General features: G+C 50.5%; 1 protein-coding gene and 1 long non-coding RNA gene across 3 annotated transcripts; one reads left to right on the top strand and one right to left on the bottom strand.

Annotated features, from left to right (window-relative positions):
* Window positions 1-702: 702 nt before the first annotated feature.
* RHOT2 (ras homolog family member T2) lies at window positions 703-27,370 on the top strand. 2 transcript variants are annotated; one of them, XM_066576730.1, is made up of 20 exons: window positions 703-793; window positions 7,894-7,931; window positions 9,194-9,252; window positions 9,388-9,469; window positions 10,562-10,605; window positions 11,618-11,671; window positions 12,599-12,651; window positions 12,743-12,851; window positions 13,926-14,027; window positions 14,445-14,543; window positions 14,748-14,856; window positions 16,200-16,320; window positions 18,720-18,804; window positions 20,430-20,575; window positions 20,658-20,758; window positions 21,651-21,781; window positions 22,058-22,138; window positions 23,091-23,213; window positions 24,274-24,470; window positions 26,535-27,370. In XM_066576730.1, exons 2-20 carry the CDS (start codon window positions 7,895-7,897, stop codon window positions 26,650-26,652), a joined length of 1,851 nt encoding a protein of 616 aa, XP_066432827.1. In that variant the 5' UTR covers window positions 703-793; window position 7,894; the 3' UTR covers window positions 26,653-27,370. The 2 variants fall into 2 exon arrangements, with proteins under 2 accessions (XP_066432827.1, XP_066432828.1); XM_066576731.1 differs by having other exon boundaries at window positions 725-793; window positions 7,894-7,906.
* Window positions 3,985-7,901, bottom strand: LOC136577034 (uncharacterized). The gene is made up of 3 exons (XR_010786435.1): window positions 7,364-7,901; window positions 5,778-5,885; window positions 3,985-4,798 (listed from the first exon to the last, which is right to left on the bottom strand). It is a non-coding gene; the product is annotated as an uncharacterized lncRNA (long non-coding RNA).
* Window positions 27,371-27,776: the final 406 nt, after the last annotated feature.

The raw sequence follows: 27,776 nt of genomic DNA, 5'->3' as shown, positions 1-27,776 counted from the left end.
GCGCAAATACGCCCTTGTGTGGCCATGCTAATTATTATGAGTCCCATATGTTCTGTTTCTTTGTGCAAATGGGTAGGAAAATAGAACATGTTGTGTATGACCAACATTGCACATGCAAAATACACGCATGTGAACGAACCCGTTGAATTTCATGGGATCTAGTCACTGCGTATTCCCTGCACAAATTTTGTATGCGCAAATCCACCCGTGTGATACGAGCCTGAGAAGGCGATTTTGAAAAGCTCATCCACATTGCAGCGTCTGTAAATGCTGCGGATTTTCTGAGTCCGCATGGCGTCCAGAATCGTCGGCAGGTCCGATACAACGAAGAAGTCCCGCAGATAAAAACTGCACTGCAGCATCAGAAGCTGCCACTAGATGGCGCTGTGGCTGACGGCCTGTGTGAATAGGAGGGAGGCATATATTTATATTCCACAACACTTCTGCTCGATTCAACCCAAACAACCAATCACTGTGAATCAGCCAACGCAAACAACCAATCAGGTTGTGAATCAGCCAACCCAAACAACCAATCAGGTTGTGGACTATGGATATTTGCAGGTCAACAGCGCGATCACATTGTCAGTGCGCGCCTGCGTACTACGCGCTCTCTCAAAGTCTCAGCCCCGCCCCTCCTCCCATTACCACGGTAACCTGACGCCTGTCACTCGCGCTACAAGCGTGGGACGGAAGTGACGTAGACGTTGCCGCAGAGACGCCGGAAGTGGAGGAGTCCTGTCACTGGCGGTCCGCCTGGACACCCGGAAGTCGATGTTGGCGACGGCGCCGGGATGCATATTACCAAAGGAGGCCTGAGTTCTCCTATGGGGCCGATTCAGCCAATCAGCTGGCTGGAATCGGCACCACGTGACACAGCGGCGTGCCCGCGCATTGCCGTGCACAGGATTGTGCTGCCTGAGTTCTCCTGTGCGGCCGATTCAGCCAACAGCGGCGTGCCCGCGCATTGCCGTGCACAGGATTGTGCTTTGCCCGCGCTTTCACATGCTCAGTGCCTTGCCATGCACTCGTGTGGACACAGGATTGTGCCTTGCCCGCGGTTTACATGCCACTCGTGTGTGCACAGACAGTTATTGATTTGGCAGGTATTTTTTGTGCTTTTTGGCAGTTTTTTTTTGTGCTTTTTGGCAGTTTTTTTTTGTGCTTTTTGGCAGTTTTTTTTTGTGCTTTTTGGCAGGTTTTTTTTGTGCTTTTTGGCAGTTTTTTTTTGTGCTTTTTGGCAGGTTTTTTTTGTGCTTTTGCCAAAGGTGATTATTTCTTTTGCGCACGTGGATTTGCCAGTGGAAGTTTTACATCTTTTGCGCAAGTGGATTTGCCAGCGGACGTTTTACACAGGACTACTAAAAGCCAAGGTAAGCTGCTGCATCTGCTCATTTAATTGCGCTTACTTCCCCTGCGCGCATTGGCGGAGAGGCGGCCAATTCTGCATGCCGCTGCATCCGCGCATGCCGCTGCATTGTCCACGAGCGCGATCCCCAGCATGCCGCTGCATTGTCGCCGCGATCCCCAGCATGCCGCTGCATTGTCCACGAGCGCGATCCCCAGCATGCCGCTGCATTGTCGCCGCGATCCCCAGCATGCCGCTGCATGCATGGTCGCCGCTGCATTGTCCACGAGCGCGATCCCCAGCATGCCACTGCATTGTCGCCATGCCGCTGCATTGTCCACGAGCGCGATCCCCAGCATGCCGCTGCATTGTCGCCGCGATCCCCAGCATGCCGCTGCATGCATGGTCGCCGCTGCATTGTCCACGAGCGCGATCCCCAGCATGCCGCTGCATTGTCGCCGCGATCCCCAGCATGCCGCTGCATTGTCCACGAGCGCGATCCCCAGCATGCCGCTGCATGCATGGTCGCCGCTGCATTGTCCACGAGCGCGATCCCCAGCATGCCGCTGCATTGTCGCCGCGATCCCCAGCATGCCGCTGCATGCATGGTCGCCGCTGCATTGTCCACGAGCACGATCCCCAGCATGCCGCTGCATTGCTATGTGTGGAGACGCGGTTACCAGAGATTTGTGCGCTGTGCGCTGCTACGTGTGGAGACGCGATTACCTGAGATTTGTGCGCTGTGCGCTGCTACGTGTGGAGACAACACCCAAGATTTGTGCGCTACGTGTGGTGAGTACGTCACCTGAGATTTGCGTGACGCCACCTGACGCAACCTGTCTTTTTTTGCAGATTTGTGCGCCTTATTGCAAAATAACGTGTGGAGAGGATCCTGACGTTTGGACGCGTTTCGAGAAGAATTTCGCTTCGCTCGGACACCATCTGACATCACTCAGCGAGGTAAGCTGCTGCATCTGCCAAATTTTTCATTGCTTGCATATGCTCATGTGTACATGCATGCGTGCCTGTATGCGTGCCTGCGTGTATGCGTACGTGCGTGCCTGTATGCCTATGTGCGGGCATGCGTGCCGTATGCGTGCGGGCATGCGTGCCGTATGCGTGCGGGCATGCGTGCCGTATGCGTGCGGGCATGCGTGCCGTATGCGTGCGGGCATGCGTGCATGCCTTATGCGTGCGGGCATGCGTGCATGCCTTATGCGTGCGGGCATGCGTGCATGCCTTATGCGTGCGGGCATGCGTGCCTTATGCATGCGTGCATGCCTTATGCGTGCGTGCATGCATGCCTTATGCATGCGGGCGCGCATGCCTTATGCGTACGGGCATGCCTTATGCGTGCGGGCGTGCATGCCTTATGCGTGCGGGCATGCGTGCATGCCTTATGCGTACGGGCATGCGTGCATGCCTTATGCGTACGGGCATGCCTTATGCGTACGGGCATGCGTGCATGCCTTATGCGTACGGGCATGCGTGCATGCCTTATGCGTACGGGCATGCGTGCATGCCTTATGCGTACGGGCATGCCTGTATGCGTGCGTGCGTGCCTTATGCGTGAGTGCATGCCTTGTGCGTGCCTTATGCGTACATGCATGCCTGTATGCGTGCGTGCATGCCTTATGCGTACATGCGCGCATTATGCGTACACGCATTATGCGTACACGCATGCCTGTGTACACGCATGCCTGTATGCGTACACACATGCATGCCTGTATGCGTACATGTATGCCTATGTGCGTGCATGCATGCCTTATGCGTGCATGCCTTATGCGTACACGCACGCGTGCCTGTATGCGTACACGCACGCGTTCCTGTGTGCATGCATGCCTGTATGCGTGCATGTATGTATACATGCATGTATGCTCACCCACTTACTCAGCCACCCCCTCTCTCACACACAGACACACACACTTGCTGTGTTAAATTCGTCTTATTGGGCGAAAAAGACATTACATTAGATTTGAGCATTTAATTCCTTTTTTTAGCAGACGTACAGGTTCCATCACAATGCTGCACCTAATCTGCACTAACTGAACAAACCTTCGGAGAAACATACCAATTGTCCAAATACGATGTCTTTATCTATTAAAGTAGGAGTGAAGAAAAGCAGGGACAGTGCAAGAACTAGGAAAACCCACGGAATGAAGCCAATTGCAGGCAGGGTTAATTTTTTTTTTCTTCCTCCTTCTAGGTCAGCTGATACGTTTTGGTCAGAATACTGCACTGTGGTAACCGTTTCCGGTGCTCACAACCACAGAGTTGAATCACCAGAGAGCCAGAAGTTCCCAGATGTTGGCTCCGGAGGACGCTTAAAAGCTGGAAATGGCCCATCACCTGCTATGGAAATCCATCATCAGGATCTGATGGAGCAGTACGATGAAGATTGTCCGGTTGCATGTGATGCTGCTCACTGTCCCTCGTTAGTCGGTTCACAGTTTATACACTAAGCTATTTATCCCCTTAGAGAACAAGCCTGTTTGCGTCTTAGTGACAGACTGAAAACTTGGAACTTTACATGTGCCACTTGACATATCATAAGTCCGTAAAGGTTTTGCATATCCAAGTGACTGTGACATTGTTTTCTTCCCCTTGTTGTACTTCTGTTAGGTAGTAAAAAAGGACTGTTAAAAGTTGTGTATATTTATTAAAATTGCTACTTTGCACAATTTTGAATTTTCATTTTTTCACATTGTCAAATGTCATATATAAAATAAGTGCAAACATTCTGTACAAATCTCTGCGAACATATAGATTTCCATCTGTACACTTTATTCTGGAAGCACGGTTTAAAACTTTTGTACATTTATTTTTTCCATCTAGGAGACGTACAAATTTAACATTACTTTTCAGAATTTTGAGGAACACTTAGTTTTCCTACACCAATCCAAGTTTGCAAAGGCTGCTACGTGTCATAATTAAGGATGAGCGAGTATACTCGCTAAGGCACTACTCGTTCAAGTAATGTGCCTTAGACGAGTATCTCCCTGCTCGTCCATAAAGATTCGGGGACCGCTGCGGCTGACAGGTGAGTCGCAGGGGAGATAGAGAGAGATCTCCCCTCCGTTCCTCCCCGCTCTCCCTCACGGCGGCCCCCGAATCTTTAAGGACGAGCAGGGAGACACTCGTTTAAGGCACATTACTCGAACGAGTAGTACCTTAGCAAGTATACTCGCTCATCCTTAATTATGACACCTAGCAGCCTTTGTGACATAGACAAAAGGCCGCTGTGTTTATGGGTCTTTTCTGTTTAATGCATTGCAGTAAAATATTGCGCAGTTTTTCAGGATCCTCCGTCATAATTATTTTTTTTAAAAAGCGTATTAAAAACAAGGGAGTCACTGGGAAAAAACAGTGCATTAAAAGAAGGGTTTAAAGATTGCTGAACGACGAGGGTCTCTTCACTGTCTGGCAGCCTTCCCGTTCTCAAGGACGTCAGATCTGCAGGAAATGACGAGAAATCAGCAGGTTAACAGTCACATCCCACCAGTATTACTGATTCCTAGATCCGCTCAACCCACTTACAATGACCACTACTCCCCCAACCAGGTCAGAAGAATTATGCATGCATCTATGCATGCATGTGTGCATCTATGCATGCGTGCATCTATGCATGCATGCGTGCATCTATGCATGCGTGCATCTATGCATGCGTGCATCTATGCATGCATGTGTGCATCTATGCATGCATGTGTGCATCTATGCATGCATGTGTGCATCTGCATGCATGTGTGCATCTGCATGCATGTACACGCATGCGTGCATCTATACATAAATGCATGCATACGCACGTACGCATACAGGCACGCGTGCATGTCCGCATACAGGCACGCGTGCATGTCCGCATACAGGCACGCGTGCATGTCCGCATACAGGCACGCGTGCATGTCCGCATACAGGAACGCGTGTACGCATAAGGCATGCGTATACGCATAATGCGCGCATGTACGCATAATGCATGCACGCACGCATACAGGCATGCATGTACGCATAAGGCACGCACGCATAAGGCATGCACGCACGCATACAGGCATGCATGCAGGCACGCATGCCCGTACGCACAAGGCAGGCACGCATGCCCGTACGCACAAGGCATGCACGCATGCCCGCACGCACAAGGGCATGCACGCATGCCCGCACGCATAAGGCATGCACGCATGCCCGCACGCATAAGGCATGCCCGCACGCATAAGGCATGCATGCCCGCACGCATAAGGCATGCACGCATAAGGCATGCACACATAAGGCATGCACGCATGCCCGCACGCATACGGCACGCATGCCCGCACACGGCACGCATGCCCGCATACAGGCACGCACGTACGCATACGGCATGCATGCATGTACGCATACAGGCACGCATGCATGTACACATGAGCATATGCAAGCAATGAAAAATTTGGCAGATGCAGCAGCTTACCTCGCTGAGTGATGTCAGATGGTGTCCGAGCGAAGCGAAATTCTTCTCGAAACGCGTCCAAACGTCAGGATCCTCTCCACACGTTATTTTGCAATAAGGCGCACAAATCTGCAAAAAAAGACAGGTTGCGTCAGGTGGCGTCACGCAAATCTCAGGTGACGTACTCACCACACGTAGCGCACAAATCTTGGGTGTTGTCTCGACACGTAGCAGCGCACAGCGCACAAATCTCAGGTAATCGCGTCTCCACACGTAGCAGCGCACAGCGCACAAATCTCTGGTAACCGCGTCTCCACACATAGCAATGCAGCGGCATGCTGGGGATCGTGCTCGTGGACAATGCAGCGGCGACCATGCATGCAGCGGCATGCTGGGGATCGCGGCGACAATGCAGCGGCATGCTGGGGATCGCGCTCGTGGACAATGCAGCGGCGACCATGCATGCAGCGGCATGCTGGGGATCGCGCTCGTGGACAATGCAGCGGCATGCTGGGGATCGCGCTCGTGGACAATGCAGCGGCATGCTGGGGATCGCGCTCGTGGACAATGCAGCGGCATGCTGGGGATCGCGCTCGTGGACAATGCAGCGGCATGGCGAAAATGCAGTGGCATGCTGGGGATCGCGCTTGTGGACAATGCAGCGGCATGCTGGGGATCGCGGCGACAATGCAGCGGCATGCTGGGGATCGCGCTCGTGGACAATGCAGCGGCGACCATGCATGCAGCGGCATGCTGGGGATCGCGGCGACAATGCAGCGGCATGCTGGGGATCGCGCTCGTGGACAATGCAGCGGCATGGCGACAATGCAGTGGCATGCTGGGGATCGCGCTCGTGGACAATGCAGCGGCGACCATGCATGCAGCGGCATGCTGGGGATCGCGGCGACAATGCAGCGGCATGCTGGGGATTGCGGCGACAATGCAGCGGCATGCTGGGGATTGCGGCGACAATGCAGCGGCATGCTGGGGATTGCGGCGACAATGCAGCGGCATGCTGGGGATCGCGGCGACAATGCAGCGGCATGCTGGGGATCGCGGCGACAATGCAGCGGCATGCTGGGGATCGCGGCGACAATGCAGCGGCATGCTGGGGATCGCGCTCGTGGACAATGCAGCGGCATGGCGATAATGCAGCGGCATGCTGGGGATCGCGGCGACAATGCAGCGGCATGCTGGGGATCGCGCTCGTGGACAATGCAGCGGCATGGCGATAATGCAGTGGCATGCTGGGGATCGCGGCGACAATGCAGCGGCATGCTGGGGATCGCGCTCGTGGACAATGCAGCAGCATGCTGGGGATCGCGCTCGTGGACAATGCAGCGGCATGCTGGGGATCGCGCTCGTGGACAATGCAGCGGCATGCTGGGGATCGCGGCGACAATGCAGCGGCATGCTGGGGATCGCGCTCGTGGACAATGCAGCGGCATGCTGGGGATCGCGGCGACAATGCAGCGGCATGCTGGGGATCGCGCTCGTGGACAATGCAGCGGCATGCGCGGATGCAGCGGCATGCAGAATTGGCCGCCTCTCCGCCAATGCGCGCAGGGGAAGTAAGCGCAATTAAATGAGCAGATGCAGCAGCTTACCTTGGCTTTTAGTAGTCCTGTGTAAAACGTCCGCTGGCAAATCCACTTGCGCAAAAGATGTAAAACTTCCACTGGCAAATCCACGTGCGCAAAAGAAATAATCACCTTTGGCAAAAGCACAAAAAAAACCTGCCAAAAAGCACAAAAAAAAACTGCCAAAAAGCACAAAAAAAAAACTGCCAAAAAGCACAAAAAAAAACTGCCAAAAAGCACAAAAAAAAACTGCCAAAAAGCACAAAAAATACCTGCCAAATCAATAACTGTCTGTGCACACACGAGTGGCATGTAAACCGCGGGCAAGGCACTGAGCATGTGAAAGCGCGGGCAAAGCACAATCCTGTGCACGGCAATGCGCGGGCACGCCGCTGTTGGCTGAATCGGCCGCACAGGAGAACTCAGGCAGCACAATCCTGTGCACGGCAATGCGCGGGCACGCCGCTGTGTCACGTGGTGCCGATTCCAGCCAGCTGATTGGCTGAATCGGCCCCATAGGAGAACTCAGGCCTCCTTTGGTAATATGCCGCCGGGATCATGAAGCGGGATGTGAGGATCCTCCTCCTGGGGGAGGGTGAGAGAGGGGGTGATACGGGGACGGGTGACGGGCTCTGCTCCGGGGTTACTGAGAGGTCTGCCGCTACTGCAGTCAATGTCACCTCTGTCTCAGCGGCTCCTCGTGTCCCTGCCCGAGCTGCTGCAGCACATCCTGCAAGGGCTCCAGCTGCTGTAAACTATAACTCCCAGCATGCCCTGCTAGCTGCAGACTGATAGAGGATGCTGGGAGTTGTAGTTCCACAGCAGCTGTAGATTGGACATAGCATTATACGGGGGTCCACATCATAATCTGTGGTTTAGCTCCACCTCCTTTCAGTCACTTGACCCCCATAATGCATTGTGCTCTGCTGACATGAAGCTACATTCTTGCTGCAGCTTTGGATGTGACTGCAGAGAGGAGTTGGCTGCAGGGCTGGCGGCGCTACTGAGCAGTGGGGGGGGGGGCTGTCCGAGTATAAAAGGGCGTTTTCAAACAGCTGATCATGTAATAAAGTAACCAAAGTAGCCGTACTTACCTCTCCTCTCCCCGGGGAATGGCAGAAGATCCCCGTCAGGTGACCGCTGCAGCCAATCAGAGCGTCTCCTCCCGTTCTCCGGGCATCAGCGCTCACAGCGGGGCACCATCGTGATGCCAGGAGTGCGGAGCAGGACACAGCTGCCTCTGATTGGCTGTGGCGGTCACCTGACGTCCGGCACAACGTGTGCTCGGCCAGCAGTAATATCACCCCTCGTCTTCCGGCGCTGCTGCTTCCTGGGACCCATTTTTAATTTTCCATGACTACTACTCTGTGCACCGATCCCTGGCCGTGGATTGGTAGTCTGAAGCGCCACGTGCTGCTCTGATTGCCCACTGCTGCCAAATCAGGGAGCAGTGCTGCCATCTTGGAAGAGAGGTCGTCAGAATTGGCGGATCTGGAGGGTGACGGCACAGAGGGAGAGTGCTAAATCGTATTACTAAGCCCCTCCCACCAGAGGGCCACTTTATATCCTGTAGACTACTCCTTTAAGATGACCCCTGTCTACAGGGGGGGATGAAGACCCCAGATATTGACAATGATTGGTTTATAGAGCGAAGCATCATGGGATGCCGTAAACCTATAACTATATCAGAATTCGTACAACAATCTGAATAAAAAGTGCCGGCGGCCTGTGCGGGCCCCTCGGCGGCCTGTGCGGGCCCCTCTCCGGCCCGACCTTGATCTACGTGTATCCCTGCACTACATGCTGCTCCACCTGCAGACGTCTTACTAAGCTGTTCTCTTCTTTCTCGTCCCGCAGCCCAAGTGGGGAAGACGTCTCTGATAATGGCGCTGGTGGGGGAAGAGTTCCCGGATGAGGTGCGTGCGCTGCAAGCTACATCATCCTCTTCTCTCTGACCTATCCGCTGCATGGGCACCACAACTCCCAGCATGCCGCCCTAGGTGGAGATCTGCATGGCCTGAGAGCAGTTAATAATCTCCTGATCTCTGCAGGTTCCGGCCCGCGCCGAGGAGATCACCATCCCGGCAGACGTGACGCCTGAAAGAGTCCCCACACACATCGTGGACACCACCGGTACTGCAGGGGCCAGATGGCTGGGGGATTTCTATGCATGCAGTTACCAGTGTAATCGTGTGGATCGCTGACCGTGGTGTGTGGGTGGTGGTCCGGGGGCTGTTACTAGTGACTTAAAGGGGTTTTCCAGGGAAATACTGTTGGTGATCCATCCTCAGGATGGGTCATCAGTACTTGATCAGTTGGAGTCCGCCATTCAGGACTCGGCCGATCAGCTTATCGGGCCCCCGAAGCTTCCAGAATGAATGGAGTAGTTTTGGTCACACATACATATTACCGCTCCATTCATTTCAGTGGCATCACCTGTCTTGGGCAGACCCTCTGAAACAAGTGGCTCCATTTGTTTGGTGGCCCTCGTGATCGGTGGGGATCCTAGCAGTGGGACAGCCCCTTTAACCTTTCAGCGACACTAGTTATAGTCCCGGGGAAGTAATCTCTTGTAAAACCCCCGGCAACAGATAGAAAAGATCCCCTCTGTCTATATGCATCAGTTAAAGGGCTGGTCCCATCAGGACACATGGCTGTCATGGGATGGGAGGGTCTCCTGCTTGGGACCCTCTTCTGTTTGCAAGAACGGAGAGACCCTTGTCTATTCATCTGACGTTCCCTTGCACTATGATCACTGGGATTAGACGTACCGACTTCTTCATGAGAAGAACACAACTCATTTACTTTCCATTCTGTCCTTGTTGTGATGGAAATCAGCGCTGTAGTGTAAAGCATGGTGAGGGATGGCACAGAAGCCTCTTATTTGACAGACGGAGGATTTCTCGTTAGCTCCAACCCGAATAGAGAATGCATCTTAGCCTGAGTCGCATAACACACCTGTGCATTAATAGAGCAGAGGTGCAATGTAAAGCATGGCGGAGGGACAGATCAGCAGCATTAGCCCATTAGAGAGACAGGAGGGAGATTCCAAACTGTAATGCAGTCACTCATCTTTGAAGGATGCATAACTTGTACTATGTGCAGCATTTGGGGGGGTTTCTACCCCCGTGATGGGGGGTTATAAGGTAATGCTGTGACCGGCGGTGGGGCGGACGTCTTTGCTTGTTGTATCATTTCTTCACATCCTTTTCTCTATATTCCTAGAAATGGAGCAGACGGAAGATGAGCTCCGGGAGGAGGTTGCCAAGGTGAAATAAGCGGCATTCGTGCTGCCACCCCCATCCGCCCCTGTCATAGGTGCCATAGATGTTAATGGGACTGATCATTCTATATCTAAAGGGCCTGTTACATTATTGGGCAAAAACGTTCACCTGAGAATTCGTTTTCCAGATCATCAGGGGTAAAAAATACCCCCAATCAGCCAATGAGCGAGCGGAATTTAGCGCCTGCGCTGATTGGGTTATTTAGGCCTCATGTCCACTGGCATCTTGGTAAGTTATCCCCTATCCGCAGACTAGAGGATGACTTGCTGATCGGTGGGGGTCCAACTGCCACTATCCTGTGATATCACTCCCAGCGTGTCCTGCGGTTATGACAGCAGTGGGGGTACATGCACACCACCCCTCCAGTGGGACCCTCGGAGATAGGCAAATTCAAGCGCTTGCCCATCTCCCGTAGTCGTCCTTGGAGTAAATGGAGCAGTGGCGTGCATGTGCGGCTACCTCTGTCATAACTGCAGGATGGTGCCAAGGTTTAAATCCCAAGATGGGACAACCCCTTTAATGATTGTTCGTCCCCCAAACTGCTGGCAGCGGCTTTTGTAAAGTCATGCAAACAAGTGCCGGTCTTGATGATTGCTGCTGGCTCAAAATGACTGTTTTACAGGCCATGTAGAAGGGTCCTTAGAGACCACCAGAGCAGGATTTGGAGCATTTTCCTAATACACTTGTTCTGCTTTCCTTTTGTTAGTCCCATTCCTCTGCTTCCAACCTCTGTTACCACTAGAGGGCGATCTTTAGGCTGTGTGTGTGTACAACTGTGTACACAGCACCCTCTAGTGGTAGCTGCAGGCGGGTGAGATGTACAAGGCTCTACAAGGGAGAACGGGAAACGATGCTATGTACTAAAGAAACATCCGGCATGTATATTAGTAAACGCTCCGGATCCTTCATGCTGCCCGTGTCCCTGTTTGCCAATGCGATCATCCGATGTTAATGTGCGCTGGTTCCATTAATGACTCTTGTTTATCGCTTCCGACAGGCAAACGTTGTCTGCATCGTGTACGATGTCTCAGAGTCCCACACCATTGAGAAGGTGAGAAAGATGACTTCAGAGCTGCGCTCCTTCATACTTGCCTATCTAAGAGTTGATGGAAGCAAATTTAAAGTGACCCTGACTCTTTTTTTTTAATCTCCGAGTCCAGCATTCTGTGCAGAGTAATCTCTTTGGGGTGCGTTCACACGGAGTGAATTTGGTGCTGATCTTCTACAGCAGAAAATCCAATAATGTGGATTTTGGTGTTGGCTTTTCCATTGGGAAAAATCTGCACCAAATCCGTTCCGTATGAACGCACACTAAAGAGATTTTCCTACTAGAGATTTGTATCCCCCCGGGATCTGAGATTTGCACACCTGAATGCCTCATATGAATGGAGTAGTGCAAATGCAGCCTCCATTCACTTCTGTCCCACAGAGGTGAATGGAGCAATGCTTGGGCTTGTGCATCACTGCTTCATTCATATGGGACATTCGGGTACACTGGTCTCATATGAGGCATTCAGGTGCATCTCAGTGGTCGGACCCCCAGTGATCAGACATTTAACCGCTATCTTGTGGATAGGGAATATATGTAGTTAATGGGAAAACCCATTTAATATATGTTCACAGCAGCCAGAGCTCCTTTGTCTGATACAGAGCTCAAAATCCTCTGCACACATTTACATTTTAAAATTCCTGCTACCTGCAGCCACCACTAGGGGGAGCCCCATTTAGTTGAACGGGAATTATATGTAATCTGAAGTAAGCTCCCCCTAGTGGTGGCTACAGGAAGCACAGAATACTATTATGTGATTTTTGCCTTTGTGGAATTTGCAGTGTTGGACTGGTGTAATCATGTTTATATACAGAGCATGCAACTCTGCACTGCTGCATCAGAGATACCCGTGTACCTCAGGCAAATATCTGCACGTTTAACGGGACTTTGACTTCAGCCCTATTACTAGTTCTCGATTTTTCTCTCCAGATTTCCTCTAAGTGGATCCCTCTTGTGAACGGCCATGCAGAGCGAAACTCGCGGTACGTTGTCTATTGCAACCCTCTGACTCTCCAGCTGATGCAGAACATTTGGGCAGCCAACTAAGATCTCACACTTTATCTCCCACCTCAGGCTTCCCATAATCCTTGTGGGGAACAAGTCTGACCTACAATGCGGCAGCTCCATGGAATCGATCCTGCCAATTATGAACCAGTTCTCAGAAATCGAGACCTGCGTGGAGGTAAGACCCGGAGAGGGAGAAATGAAGCGTGGTACAGCATCAGGGGTGTCCATAGAGGGTCTATGCAAAACTGCAGCAAACTGACCAAGTAGGAACCTGTTTTTGCTGCAGCTCTTGTGGTGAGCTAGTGGTGCGGCTGTGTGTGATCTACATCTTATACTGCTGTCATAAGCAATGAAGTGTATATGTCACTGTATTCTGCCAGATATACACTGAATGGCCCTTTATTAGACCCCCATCCAGTAACACGTTGGACTCCTTTGGCCTTCAGAGCTGCCACTATTCATCTTTTTATAGAATCTACAGGTGATGAAATCATCCTGCAGGAATACCGGCCCCTGCGGACAGGAAGCTTCTTGTAGTTTCTGCAGATTAGATGGAGGTGCTAACATGTTCTGACCAGCTGACAGGAATGGGTCATCGGTTCATGCTGCTTGTGCCAAATTCTGACCTCCCATCAGCACGGGGCAACAGAAATCTGGATCCATCTGACCAGGAGATGTTGTTCTGCTGCTCAGTGATACAATTTTTTTTTTTTTCTCCACTGTAGTCTAACCTTTCTGTTTCTCAGACACAATGGTGCTGACCTGGTCGTCTGCTGTTATAGCCCATGTTTGATGAGAAATGGCAGATTATGCGTTCATACACGTTAGTAGAGCCCTAGTATTGTATTCAGCTGCTCATGACTGTGCAGCGCCTGTTGGTCAAAACGATTCCTGACATCCTCCTCTGACCCCTTTCGGCGACGAGTTCTTTCCATAGGATTCCCTTCCAATGGAGGCTTTTTCTCAACCGCGTCATTCTCTGTATTCTCTCCACACCGTTACATGAGAGAACCCCACCAGGCAGTGAAATCCCAGCCGCAGCTAGTCTAGGACCAAGGATCAGGCCTCGTTGGAAGTCATTAGGGTCGCTGGATTTATAGTTTTATGTTGCACTCCCGGGTCACAGGGCTAATTTGCATACAGGGAAGCGCCAATTGTGAGAGGGTCCGGTGCTCAAATAAAGGGGCCATTCAGTGCATATGAGCTGTTTTATACATATGAGCCACATACAGTTTTCCTCTTCCTTCAGTGTTCCGCTAAGAACCTCAAGAACATCTCTGAAGTTTTCTACTACGCCCAGAAAGCTGTCCTTCACCCCACAGCCCCCTTGTATGACCCAGAGGAGAAGCAGGTACGGGGCACCACAACTGCAGGGCACAACAGTCCGTACATCAGGTGACATGTGTGGGTCTCTGCACCAGGTGACATGTGTGGGTCTCTGCACCAGGTGACATGTGTGGGTCTCTGCACCAGGTGACATGTGTGGGTCTCTGCACCAGGTGACATGTGTGGGTCTCTGCACCAGGTGACGTGTGGGGACATCCTCCGTGATCTGCTGCTCTAACCCCTATAGATGACATAAATATAGCTATAAAATCCTCTGTCTCCTTGCCCTAAGTAATATATTGGTTATATTCGCTGCTTCCTGCTATGAGAGGACAGAACTAGCAATATGGCAGCCAGAGGCAGGGTTAGAATATTCACATAGGTTAGGGTGGGGATTTTCTGGGCAGCGTGTGTTGACGGATTGCATCTGATTTCCCTCCAGCTCAGACCGCAGTGCAGGAAAGCTCTGACTCGAATCTTCACCATCTCGGACCAGGACAACAATCAGATCTTGAGCGATGATGAGCTGAACTATTTCCAGGTATTACTAAAGAGTCAAGTCTGGTCCCTGGGTGCCCCCAGCATCCCCTGACCGCAGAGCTGAGCGGTTCTGTGCATTATACAGCAGATGCTCCACCCCCCACCCCCCCTACACACACACATTCTATATGCCCTTCATCTGTTATATAAGTCTCCTCGTTTATCTTGTGTCTGACTGGTGTCTCGCCTGTCTCTCGGGAGGTAGCAGTCCTGTTTTGGGAACCCCTTGGTCCCTCAGGCCATGGAAGATGTGAAGATGGTTGTCAGAAAGAACACAGCAGACGGAGTGCGGGACAACGGGCTAACGCTAAACGGTGAGAACAGCTGTTGTGGGACAGTGGATGATATACGACTATATAAAGACTTGGCTTAAACACTGGGAATACTTTAGCTATTTTATGGCTCCAATGCCTCTAACAAACAAAAGTAACTTAGCAATAGTTTTATCTAAAAATCTTCTGTTACAGTTTCTATGCAGATATTTGTTTCCATGGTTACAGACTACAAACAAATCTTGTGTAGTCTGATCCCAGAAGGGCAGAGATAGTGGAATAACACATGACTGCAGGATCAGACTACACTGGGTTTGTTTGTAGTCTGTTACCATGGAGACACATAGGTCTGCACAAGAGCTGTAGACATAAAATGGCCGGAGAATGAAAATTACTTCGTTGTATATTTTATATGTCGGAGTAATGAAATGTTTGAAAAGTAACCGACCATTTATAGGTAAGAGCTAGAGAGGTTTTCAAGGACTGAACTGTTGATGACGTATCTTCAGGGTCAGTCATCAGTAGTTGATCTGTGGAGGTCTGCTGCTGCGGACCCTCAACGATCAGCTTTTATCCAGCCCATTGAAAACTCTGTTGCAGTGGCTCAGGATGGTAATGCAGGCACAGCTTCCACTGAATTCACTGCAATACCAGCCCAGAGGCACACCAAAAAAGTCAAATCTGGCCTAGCTATGAGACTTGCACTATAATTAATGCCAGCTTCTGTTATAGTACATAGACTCCCCAGACACTAAAAAAAAAAGTTAAAGGTCCACTCCAGGAAAAACACATTTTCCAATCCTCACCTGATTGTCTGTCACACTCTGGAGGTCTCCTCTGTGTATTGCAGCTACTTCCATGCAGTGCAGCCCCCTGTCTGATGCTTATCAGGCATCATCTTGATGGTGAAATTTTTTTGGTTTCACTTTCACATCAATCCTGTGATGCATTAGCTAGAAGCAGTATTCTCTGTGCCTGCTGGGAGACAATTCAACTACCATTACCTTCTATACTCCTTTAAATAAGCTACCGACCATAAGTATACAGTCAGGGGAAAGAGCTGTGATCTCCTCTGTTATATCTGTGTGATCATCATCTGTAACTGTGATAGGACTAGAAGAGGCTAGAAGTTTGAGACAGAAATAACTAACCAAGATAGCTGTAGCTCATTATATTTATATATATATATATATATATATATATATATATATATATATATATATATATATATATATATATAGGGAAAGGTATAGCTGCATAATGAGAGTGAATTAAAAAAAAAGTGAAAAGAGGCCTTGATGCTTGTGCAGTAAAGCACTACCTGAATGATTTCCCTCAGTTTATCAATGTACTTAAAAGGGTTCTCATTTCTGCCTTATACACAGGCTTCCTCTTCCTTAATACCCTCTTCATCCAGCGGGGGCGCCATGAGACCACATGGACCATTCTGCGACGCTTTGGATACGACGATACACTGGAGCTTACCGATGACTACCTCTACCCTCCGTGAGTGCGGACTTCTGGGTTTGCCTGCAGTCAAAGGTGTTCCCCACTTGTAGGGGCCAGTCCTTTTAAACTGCACTACGTAGACCCTTGTTCTATAGGTGGGACCTGCAGCTGTAACCCAGAGATATGCCATCAATGTCTCTGTTGCAGTTACCCCTTTAAGACTGCATACACAGTATGTTCATAGGATGGGGATAACTGAATAGGTAAAAAGCTTGCTGATTGGTGGGGATCCTACTGCTGGGACCCCAGTGATCCCCAGTGCAATCTGAAGTGTGAGTAAATGCACATAACTCAGTTCCATTCATTTCCGTGGGACTGCTGGAAATTGCAGAACTTGTGACCGTGGCTATCTCTAGCATCACCATTGAGTTGAGCGGAGGAGCACATGCAGGTCCTCTGCTGCCCATGCTTCAGAACCAGCCGGGGCTGCAGCCTTAGGATCCATGGGGCTCCTAGTCATTGGATCTCCACCTTTTAGCACGTTTACCTCTATTCAGTGGATGGTGTGTAACCTGTAATGAGACCACCACTTTAAGAGAAACCTGTCATCAGGGTCATGCTGCCCAAAGCACAGGCACCGTGAACCCAAGTATGTACAGCACATCTGTGTATGCATAATTCTGAAAAGCCTCGGGGGTTTCAGAATAAACATGCCGGAATGGAGCTGCAACAGAGCTTTAATTTAAAGGGGTGGGCTGTATTGGGCTTTCGTGCCCGCATCATGCAGTCTGCCAGCTTTTTTCCCTTTTGTTGTGTCGGTCTGCATAATGCAGGTGGGGAGAACCTGGTGCAGCCCGACCCTCCGACTCGCAGCTCTGTTCCCTCCCGAGTCGCACTTCAAAGCATGTTTGTTCTGAAACTACACGGATGCGCTGTACATACTTGTCCTGAGTTCACACTGCCCGTGGTTCCCTTTTAAACACAAACATCCCACTCTCGTGCCATTCTTGCAGAGTCCAGGAAGCAGAGATATATGGAGCTGTTTGCAGTGATTCTTTTTTTTTTCTTATGTTAGAGAATTAAAGGGGTTTTCCAGGAAGAATACTATTGATGGCTTTTCTCAGGATAGGTCCTCAATAGTTAATCGGCTGGGGTCCATCGATCGGGATCCCAACCGATCAGCTGAGCGGACGCATGCTGACAGCGCCGCAATTACACAGAGGTCGGAGTGGAAGCAGTGGAAGTCTCTGCTATAACCTCTGCGAAGTGGTCGGCGTTTGTAACTGCAGGCATGGCTCCCATTGAAATCAATAAATGCTGCACTTGCAGTTAATAGCGTCGGCCACTAGAGGTCATAGCAGAGACTTCCCCTGCTTCCGCTCTGACCTCTGTTTATCTGTGGCGCTGTCAGCGGGCCACAATCAGCTGATTGGTCGGGGTCCCGTGTGCCGGACCCCAGACGATCAACTATTAATGTCTAGAGATGAGCAAGCGTACTCGGATAAGCGGTACTCGCTCGAGTAATGTGCTTTATCCGAGTATCGCTGTGCTCGGGGCTAAAGATTCGGGTGCCGCTGCGGCTGACAGGTGAGTCGCAGCGGGGAGCAGGGGAGATCGGGTGGGAGAGAGGGAGAGAAAGATCTTACCTCCGTTCCTCCCCGCTCTCCCCTGCAGCTCCCCGCTCCGTGCCGGCACCCGAATCTTTAGCCCCGAGCACAGCGGTACTCGGATAAAGCCAATTACTCGAGCGAGTACCGCTTATCCGAGTACGCTCGCTCATCTCTATTAATGACCTATCTTGAGGATACATCATCTATAGTATTCTCCCTGGAAAACCCCTTTAAATGCACTGGTGCCCGCCACTTTTTACCCATAATGATAACAGCTAAAGTAACTCTACAGCATGAGGACCCTGCAAACAGCTCCTCACAGCTCAGCTTCTTGGACCCTCCAGTATTTTGGGGTTAATACTATTTTTTTTTTCCCACTGCGGATCTGTTATTTACTTCACTTGCTTGTTACGGGATTAGCTCAGCCTCCGCTTCAGCCGTCTCATATCCGAGAACAGATTTTATTGAACCATCGTGGCGCGTGTTACTGAATTGAGCATCTGCGGAGAAAGTCTGTTCACACGCCTGAGACGGTACCAGCTAGGAGTTAACCCTTCACAATCCTCTTCCCTAAAAATGAAAGTATAGCATTGGCTTCTTAGTTATGTGTTTCTGGGAAAGCTGGGTGACAACCAATATAAGGAGCATTGCGGCTCTCTGGGGTTGTCACTCAGCTTTCCCGGGGTCATGGGGGCACAATATGCCTGGTTATGTGGCAGTATGGGGGTGAATTGGGTCATAGCTAGCGAGAATTCAGACATCTGGGAGACCATTCCAGTGGGGGTTATTATGGTCATATTAGTTAGTGTTCTCATCCATAAGTGTTTCTTCTTCCCTCCCCCTCAGGCTGCGCGTCCCCCAAGATTCTTCTACTGAACTCAACCATTTTGGATATCAGTTTCTGCAGAAGATCTTTGACAAGCACGACGTGGTGAGGACAGACCACCCATAGACTGGTATTCCTATAGCTTCTGGGCATGATTGACACTAACACCAGATTTCAGTGGGTTGGGGTCCAAAGTGTGGATTACCTTTTCCTAGTAAGGGCTCACCTGACGATGAGCTGGCTGCAGGGGATTTACTGGGATCAGATGATATTCCTCACCAGTATGGCATCACAGGGGACGCCTAGAAATCAGTTGATCATCATTAAATGCCTTAAAGGGGTTTCCCAGGAGAATACTATCGATGTCCTCAAGATAGGTCATTGATAGTTGATTGGCTGGGGTCCGCCTCTCAGGACCCTGGATGATAAGCTGATCGGGTGCCTGCTGTCAGCACTGTAAGGCCTCATGTCCACGGGGGAAAATCAGGCCTGCTACGGATTCTGCATGTAGAATCTGGAGTGGGTCCCTCCTGCCCCGCGGACATGAGGGCTGAAAATAAGAATAAACTCACCTGCTGCAGGCCGTGCAGGTCTTCCCTTCTTCGTAGCCGGATCTTCTTTCTTCGGCCCGGCGGATGTACTCGGCACGCCAGCTGCGTGCCGCGCACACACATCCGCCGGGCTGAAGAAAGAAGTTTCCGGCAGTGAAGGAAGGATGACCTGCATCGCCCGGAGCAGGTGAGTTTAATTCAGGCGCGGGTCTCCTGCGGATCCGGACGGCTTCCATAGGCTTCAATAGAAGCCTGCGGGAGACCCGCACCTAAATGGAGCATGTCCGTATTTTTTCCTGCAGATCCGCGTGCGGGAGAAACGCTGCGGATTTAAAATCTTAATTTGCTCGTGGACATTAGGCCAAATACACGGGTTAGAGTGGAAGCCCCTGCTCCGACCCCTGTGTAGTGGCTGGTCCTTGTAACTGCAGGTGCAACTGTCATTGAGAGCTACGCTTGTAGTTACAAGCACCGGCCACTACGCAGTTTGCAGCAGTGGCTTCCACTCTGATCCCTCTGTATTACAGCATTAACAGCTTACACCCAGGCAGCTGATTGGCTGGGGTTTCGAGTGGCAGTCTCAAGCTGATCAGTATAAGACACCAGTAGTATTTTGCCTGTAAAACTCATTTAAAGGGGTTGGACCACCATAGCTACTTATCTCCTATCTACAAGATGTCAGAACAGTGGGGATCCTACTACTGGTGGAACGGAGGTCCCAAGAGTCCCTAAGTGAAGGGAGCAATAGTCACGCATGTGCATTACTGCTGCAGTCATCTCTATGGGTTGATCAGAGATATCCAAGCTGAAGCACTCGACTATCTCCAGAAGCCCCTTTGAAATGAATGGTGGTGGTGCGCATGCTTGACTGCTGCTCCATTCCAGCAGGGGGACACTTCAGATCCCTACTCCATAGATTGTGGGGGTTTTAGCGGTAGAATATTAGCCATCCTGTGGATAGGGTGTAACCTTTGGTGAGACAATCCCTTTAATGCAGCATGTCAGAGCGAGGACTGTTCTTTGCAGCTGCTCCTACTTTGTATGATAAGCGGTGTCCTTAAAAGAAGCCCCCCACCCCCCACCTCTATTGCCTCCATATGAAAAGTGGATATCAGTCAGCCATGGATAAAGTTTAAAACTTCTCTAGTGATTCTTAAACTTCTTTCTATCTCTCGTCAGGATGCAGATGGCGCATTAAGTCCCTCGGAGCTTCAGAGCTTTTTCAGTGTTTTCCCGTATATCCCCTGGGGCCCGGAGCTGAGCAGTACAGTCTGCACGGCAGCTAACGGCCTGCTCCCACTCCATGGGTTCATGTGCCAGTGGACGTAAGTTCTCCGACTACGCGCTCATTTACGTTTTTCTGGTCTTTGTGAATGTCCTGCATTGTCCTCTGCTTCCTCCTGGCAGGTTGGTGGCCTATCTGGATGTCCATCGCTGCCTGGAACATCTGGGGTATTTGGGGTATCCTATCCTGTGTGAGCAGGACAGCCAGACGCAGGCCATCACAGGTACATCAGGAGAGTAGCATGGCTTTAGATGCAGGGTGTCATCCCTTTATGATCATTGGCACCCCACCAATCCTGAGTTCCCTGCACTACTTCTGCTGTGAACGAGGTTGGCTGCAGTTTCCTGTGCAGTCAGGTGCCCCGGAACGCCACTGTGCGGGGAAAACTTTAAAGTGGCGCAATTCTTAAATTTAAGGGTTTTTCCCATTGCTGCTTTTCATAGCCGAGATGGGGAATCGCTGTCATGGCTACCGGACAATAGGCTGGAGCCTACAGAAATAGCTGAGCGCTTTCCTTCTGTAGCTCATGTTAAGGCCGACTGTACACGGCCAGATTTGGATTGCGGAATCGGTGATCGTCACCTGCGCAGATGATCCGTGGCATTCTGCATCTATTTGCAAGAATAGAACATTTGCATGTTCGCTCGCACGAGCAGACAGCGATTGTGATTTCCGCTAGCAGCAAAAAAAGTGGATTGCAACATGTTCTTCCGCAGTACAGAGAAATACAGGCGCGCATGGACGCCGGCTGGGAACAAGGTCGGATTCCACGTGCAGCCGGCCTAAAGTGAATGAGAGCTATGGGAACAGCTTGGTGTGGTGTGCAATGCTGGTTTTGTAGGAAATGGCACTAAGTGATCAGAACAGAGCAACCAGGTTTGCCCACCTCTGCCATGAAAAGCTGAGATAGGAATACCCCTTTAATATTGTGACACCTTCTTTCTCAGAACCCCCACCGATCATAAATGACAGCATGTCCTGTCGCTTTACAAGGTGGGAGCCCCCCTTTAATCTGCAGCTTTGTTATAAGGGTTTGCTAAATAATGGATTTGTGCAGTGACCACTGCTTGTTGTTGAGCCATTAATTGCCAGACATTTCTTCTTTTGTCTCGTAGTGACCCGGGAGAAGCGGATAGATCTGGAAAAGGGACAGACACAAAGAAATGTTTTCCTATGTAAAGTTATTGGCCCCCGCGGGACGGGTAAATCTGCCTTCCTGCGGGCGTTCCTGGGACAGAGCCTAGAGGTAAGTGGAGGGTATTGCGTGTCTGCTTTCTCTGTCCCCTGCCTTTCCTGTCGTCCTATATATGATCTATATGATATGTATTGGGGAACACGCACCTGCTGTACGTATCAGGTAGCTCTCGGGGAACCTTAGTGGACCGCAGTGATCAGTCCTGAAGCTCCTATATTACAGGGGAGAGATGAGACTGATCGTGACCTTATCTGCTGCACTTGGCATCTGTGACACCGCTTGTGCACACCATTATTCCATAAGTGACATTGTGGCCTTCCTCCTCAGGAGCAGAAGCAGACCCGCAGGACGCCCTCCTTCTACTCCATCAACACGGTGCTTGTCGCGGGACAAGAGAAGTACCTCATTGTAAGTCATGCTGCCAATAGACTGTATTGACCGCTGTTACTTTGTTGCAATGTGGAAATCCAATACTTAAAGGGAAACTCGAGGGAAAAAAATGCTCCAATGGGATGTTATCCAGCTCTTTAAGTCTCTTTAACCCCGGCCAACTTAGTACTTAAGGATGTGATGAATTTTTTGAGATTTTCAGCTCCACTTTTGAAAACCCATAACCTTTCCTATATGACATGGCTGAGGACTTCTTCATTGCAATGTCAAATCTGCCTAGTTACAGAGTCATAAGTAGGTCAGTGCAGCCCGGGGCTGTCGGAGCATGCTGGGAGTTATAGTTGTGCACCATATAGGACAGCTCCAGGTTGGAGCCCTCTGTTGGGTCTCCAGATGCTGAGACAGGTGACTTTCCCCGATGCCGTCGCTATCCTGCTGTCTTCCTGGCTGCTCTTCGCAGCTCATGTGAACGCGGAGTAAATAGTCTATAAATCTTTGTGGTCGCGGCTTCAGAGAGGAAACTTCAGCTGTGTTTATGAGACACAAATCGATAGTACAATCTCCGGGGTCCCTCGGCGGCTGCGCGTTCGCCTCGTCTCATTAATTGTGTCGTGTCACAAAGGACCAGTCTGACCTAAAACTGAATGCAGTTGAGAGATTCACTGCCGATCCCAGAGCCAGACACTCCATGCTGCGTTTTATCATATGCCAATGGGAAAGGCATGCCACAGCTGCCGTCATGGCGTGACGTGTTAACTAGGCTCCTCCCCATATCAAGACTCTTCCCTTAGTCTATGAGCAGCAGTTTCCTACTCGTCAGTTTAGCTCCTTGTCGTTTATTACCTTCTATCCTTGTTATAATGTATACCGGCCGTCCTTGTACTGACCTTGGCTGAGATGGGAAAACCCCTTTAATTGGGAGGTCTGTGATTTGACTTTGAGGTTTCTTACTTTCTGCTGTTTCCTGCAGCTCCTTGAAGTGGATGTGGACACGGAGTTCCTGAAGCAGTCGGATGCTTCCTGTGACGTCGCCTGCCTAATGTACGATGTCAGTGACCCCAAATCCTTCAACTACTGTGCCAGTATTTACAAGGTGCGTACCCCTAGTTCCCAGTGGCAGCGGAAACGATGTCTGTAGCCTGACTTGGTGCAACAAGATTGCAATTGGCTGGAGTCCACGGATTTGGCGCAGTGTCAGATTTCTCAAACAGCGGCTCCATCTACAAACTCTCTTTTTGTGCCATGATTTTGCACAATTCGAGGCAAAATTGTGTCATTTCAGCACAGATTGTGGCAAAACCACATTGCTTTGCGGCAATTTAGTGCAAATTGTGCAGAATTACAGTAAGGCCTCATGTCCACGGGGAAAATCAAGCCCGCTACAGATTCTCCATGGAGAATCAGTAGCGGGTCCCTCCTGCCCCGCGGACATGAGCGCTGAAAATAAAAATTACTCACCTCTCCGCACGCTCCGGATCTTCTCTCCGTCGCGGCCGGATCTTCTTTCTTCGGCTCAGCGCATACCGCGCGCATGCGCCGGCACATCCACCGGGCCGAAGAAAGAAGATCCGGCCGCGAAGAAGGGAAGACCCGTACCGTCCGGAGCAGGTGAGTTTAATTCTGGTACGGGTCTCCAGCGGATCCGGACGGCTTCCATAGGCTTCAATAGAAGCCTGCGGGAGCCGTCCCCACGGGAGACCCGCACCTAAATGGAGCATGTCCGGATTTTTTCCTGCACGCGGGACCCGCGCCTGCAGGGAAAATAACATCCGCAGGTATTTAACTACCTGCGGGTGTCTAATGCATCCCTATGGGGCGCGGAGCTGCGTGCGGGAAAAACGCTGCGGATTGTAATTCCTAATTTGCCCGTGGACATGAGGCATCAGGGCGCGTTTACATGTCGCTGATTTGCTACAGATCTGCACCAAAATCTGCTGTGCACGCAGCGGTGTGAATACACCATAAAACAAGCTTTTGCGCTCGCTCTGCCGTTCACTTCCAGCCCTATAAACGTTGAGTGAGATGCCGGAGACGTGTAATGTGCAGCCCGTCACGTATGGGAACAGGAGAGAGCAGGTGTGCGGCACCCATGTATAATATTGGCTGCTGGATATAACGATCACTATATATCCCCTCTGTCTCCTCCCATACAGCAACACTACATGGAGAGTCAGACACCCTGTATGTTTGTGGGGTGCAAATGGGACCAAGGAGAAGTGAAGCAACAACACGGCCTCTCGCCTACCGAATTCTGCCACAAGCACCGCCTGCCGACCCCGTACCACTTCAGCTGCCAGGGCTCGGTAGACAAAACCATCTACAACAAGTTAGCCACGGCTGCTGCCTTTCCGTGAGTATCGGATGACATCACTTAGTGGGACTGATGAGGGCACTTCCCCTTTAAATGCACCCACAATACTGTACTGATCCCACTGAGTCCCAGTGCAGTTAGTTTTAGTGATCCTTGTTAAAGGGGTTGTGCCAAAATGTAAAGATATCTCCCATGTGTAGGATAGAGGATAACTTTATGAGTTTATAAGTTATCTTCCATCCTGTACATGGGGAATAACTTTCTATTTTGGCACAAACCCTTCCATTCTAATCTTAAAGGAACACTGCAGGTAAAAGGAATTACTGTGTGGTGCTTCATGCTGGGTCTGAGGGGGTGGAGCCATAACAAGGATGTGCAAACAATACCCGTGCTATGCTCCGCCTTCCCACACTGCACTCCATATAACACCCTGTATCTGTTTTACCTGCAGTGTTGCTTTAAGGTTCCATTGAAAGGGGTTGTGCCTTAATACACTCAAAAACAATCCCGCTCCTAGAAGAAGTTGTCATTTTGTTGCAAAACCCGTCCTGCCGTTCCATCTCAGGCAGATATGCAGATGATGAGAGTTGTGGTGGGATTAGATGAACAGTTTTATCCCCCCTTGGCTTATAAAAGGCTAAAAGGCTCTCGGAGGCTCCTTGTGTGTAGTGACCTCTTCTTCTGCTTGTGTAGAGCTCATTGGCCACTAGACGCCTCTACGACACAGAGAAGAGATTTCACCCAGTTAACACATCCGCCTCTATGACATTTTGTATCCAAGCTAGAGGCTGTACAACAGGGTACTAGAACCTCCATGTCCGCCGTATCACATCTAGTATCCAAGCTAGAGGCGGTACAACAGGGTACTAGAGCCTCCATGCCCGCCCGTATCACATCTTGTATCCAACCTAGAGGTAGTACAACAGAATAATAGAGCCTCCATCACCCCGTATCACGTCTTGTATCTAAGCTAGAAGCAGCCCAACAGGGTACTAGAGCCTCCCAGGCCTGCCAGTGTGACAACATGTATCAAGGCTAGAGGTGGTACAACAGGGTACTAGAACCTCCATGCTATCCGTATCACATCTTGTATCCAAGCTAGAGGCGGTACAACAGGGTACTAGAGCCTCCATGTCCAACCATATCACATCTTGTATCCAAGCTAGAGGCGGTACAACAGGGTACTAAAGCCTCCATGCCCACCTATATCACATCTTGTATCCAAGCTAGAGGCAGTACAATAGAATAATAGAGCCTCCATGCCCCATATCACGTCTTGTATCTAAGCTAGAAGCAGCCCAACAGGGTACTAGAGCCTCCCATGCCCATCCGTATCACATCTTGTATCCAAGCTAGAGACAGTACAACAGGGTACTAGAGCCTCCATGCCCACCCGTATCACATCTTGTATCCAAGCTAGAGACAGTACAACAGGGTACTAGAACCTCCATGCCTGCCTGTATCACATCTTGTATCCAAGCTAGAGGCGGTACAACAGGGTACTAGAGCCTCCATGCCTGCCTGTATCACATCTTGTATCCAAGCTAGAGGCGGTACAACAGGGTACTAGAGCCTCCATGCCTGCCTGTATCACATCTTGTATCCAAGCTAGAGGCGGTACAACAGGGTACTAGAGCCTCCATGCCTGCCTGTATCACATCTTGTATCCATGCTAGAGGCAGTAGAATAGGGTACTAGAGCCTCCATGCCTGGTGTTTCCAGTGCTTGGCCCCCACTGACCATACAGTCATCTTCCTTACTGTCCATAGGGGATAATTATATATCCGCGCACAACCCCTTTTAAAGGATCACTAAATCTAATGCCACGGGGCTTCAGGAAGCTGAGATATGAGAAGCTGTTTGCAGGAGCCTCAATAATGTGGTTACAAAAATAGCGCCTCTGTAGGCTGCACGAGATTCTGTCACCAGGTTCGTGAAGTTTGCACATCAGGGGAGAAAACTGTCAATCTGCATGATGTGAGTGGGGAGCAGCCAGCTCTGTGCAAACTTTATGAACCTGGTGACAGAACCCATTTAAAATAAAATTCCCCTTATTTCAGCTTTTGTGGCCTCGTGTCCTGACTCCTTCTTGTCCCTCCGCAGGCACCTGCACGACACGGATCTCAGCACGGCGTCGTTCTGGCTGCGAGTGGCGCTGGGAGCCACCGTCGCCGCCGTCATGGGGTTTACGCTGTATAAAGCTCTACTCCGCAGCAAATAACCGGCGATACATCTGCAGATCCGGACCAGCCTCTACCACACAAGCACTGTGACCACCAGCGAAGCGGCTGCCGGTCACTTTTAACCCCTTCTGCTCAGACGACAGGGACACTCTGACAAGTGAACTTCTCGTGTCCAGTTGTTAATTTTATTATTTTTAAAGCCTTTCTTCCCTGACACGTCGTCGGGTCACTCCTCTAACAGTCAGAGCTCTGCTCTACCTCTACTGACCCTGATTTACATGGTGCTTTGTACTCCACTTACAGCCAGAGCTGCATTCAGAATTCTGCCGAGGGTGCAGGATCTCACATCTTACTGCAATTGTATGTTTCCAGATTCCATCCAGGAGCCCATCGGCTTGTGGATGCAGCTTTGGATGTGTCTGGAGTACAAGTCAGTATTTGAGATCAGTACAAGGTAAGTGAAGTGTCTGCAGCTGTGGAGGAGTGAAGCTAGAAATGAATTCCCATTTTTGAGCAAGTGATCTCAAGACCAAAGTGACTGAAGCTTCAGGTTTATATATTTTCATATTTCCTAATGGACTAATCAGAAGTCGTCTGCAGTACTGGCGGGGTCTGATGCCCCCCAGCTCTAACATACATTGCAGCCCCTCGATGTCCCGGAGGGTCTTCCGTGGCGTTTGGCCATGTGTACAGTCTCACATGAACGGACAGTTCCACCTTTAAAGAATCTACTTATATAAAGTGATTTTAAAGAAATCTACGACTTATAATGTTCTGTCGTCTGTAATCACTTGTGATGAGCGCTGAGGGTCCCGGGTAACATCTGGCTGCTGCACACACAAATCTGCAGCCCCCCGATGTCTATGGGCACATCTAGTAGTATAAAGTGTTAAAGGGCTATGTCAATAGAAATAGGGAGCGCTATACACGAATGCACTAGGGGGGGGGGGGGGGGGGGTCTCACTGAATTCGGCTTCCCACAGGATGAATTGTTTTTTTGCACAGCACACATATCATCTGCAATACTCTGCTGCGGTGTAGCTCTGTGTGTTCCTAATCACCTCGTCACATTTGCCCCACATACAGCCCTGTCCTCACTAGTACTAGCAGATGTGTCACTGCCTTCCCTCAAGATTAGCACACGTCTGCTAATCCCCCAGTA

Source organism: Eleutherodactylus coqui, chromosome 8, assembly GCF_035609145.1.
Source record: "Eleutherodactylus coqui strain aEleCoq1 chromosome 8, aEleCoq1.hap1, whole genome shotgun sequence".
Lineage (NCBI taxonomy): Eukaryota > Metazoa > Chordata > Amphibia > Anura > Eleutherodactylidae > Eleutherodactylus > Eleutherodactylus coqui.
This window is presented reverse-complemented; position numbering and strand designations above follow the sequence as displayed.

What these genes read in the sequence shown, in the direction of transcription:
- RHOT2 (XM_066576730.1), top strand. Translation starts at nt 7,895, where the DNA reads ATGAAGCGGGATGTGAGGATCCTCCTCCTGGGGGAGG. An exon ending in AAATCGAGACCTGCGTGGAG is followed by an intron (nt 12,852 to 13,925) that starts GTAAGACCCGGA and finishes CTCTTCCTTCAG; the next exon opens with TGTTCCGCTAAGAACCTCAA. An exon ending in CAACGGGCTAACGCTAAACG is followed by an intron (nt 14,857 to 16,199) that starts GTGAGAACAGCT and finishes CCTTATACACAG; the next exon opens with GCTTCCTCTTCCTTAATACC.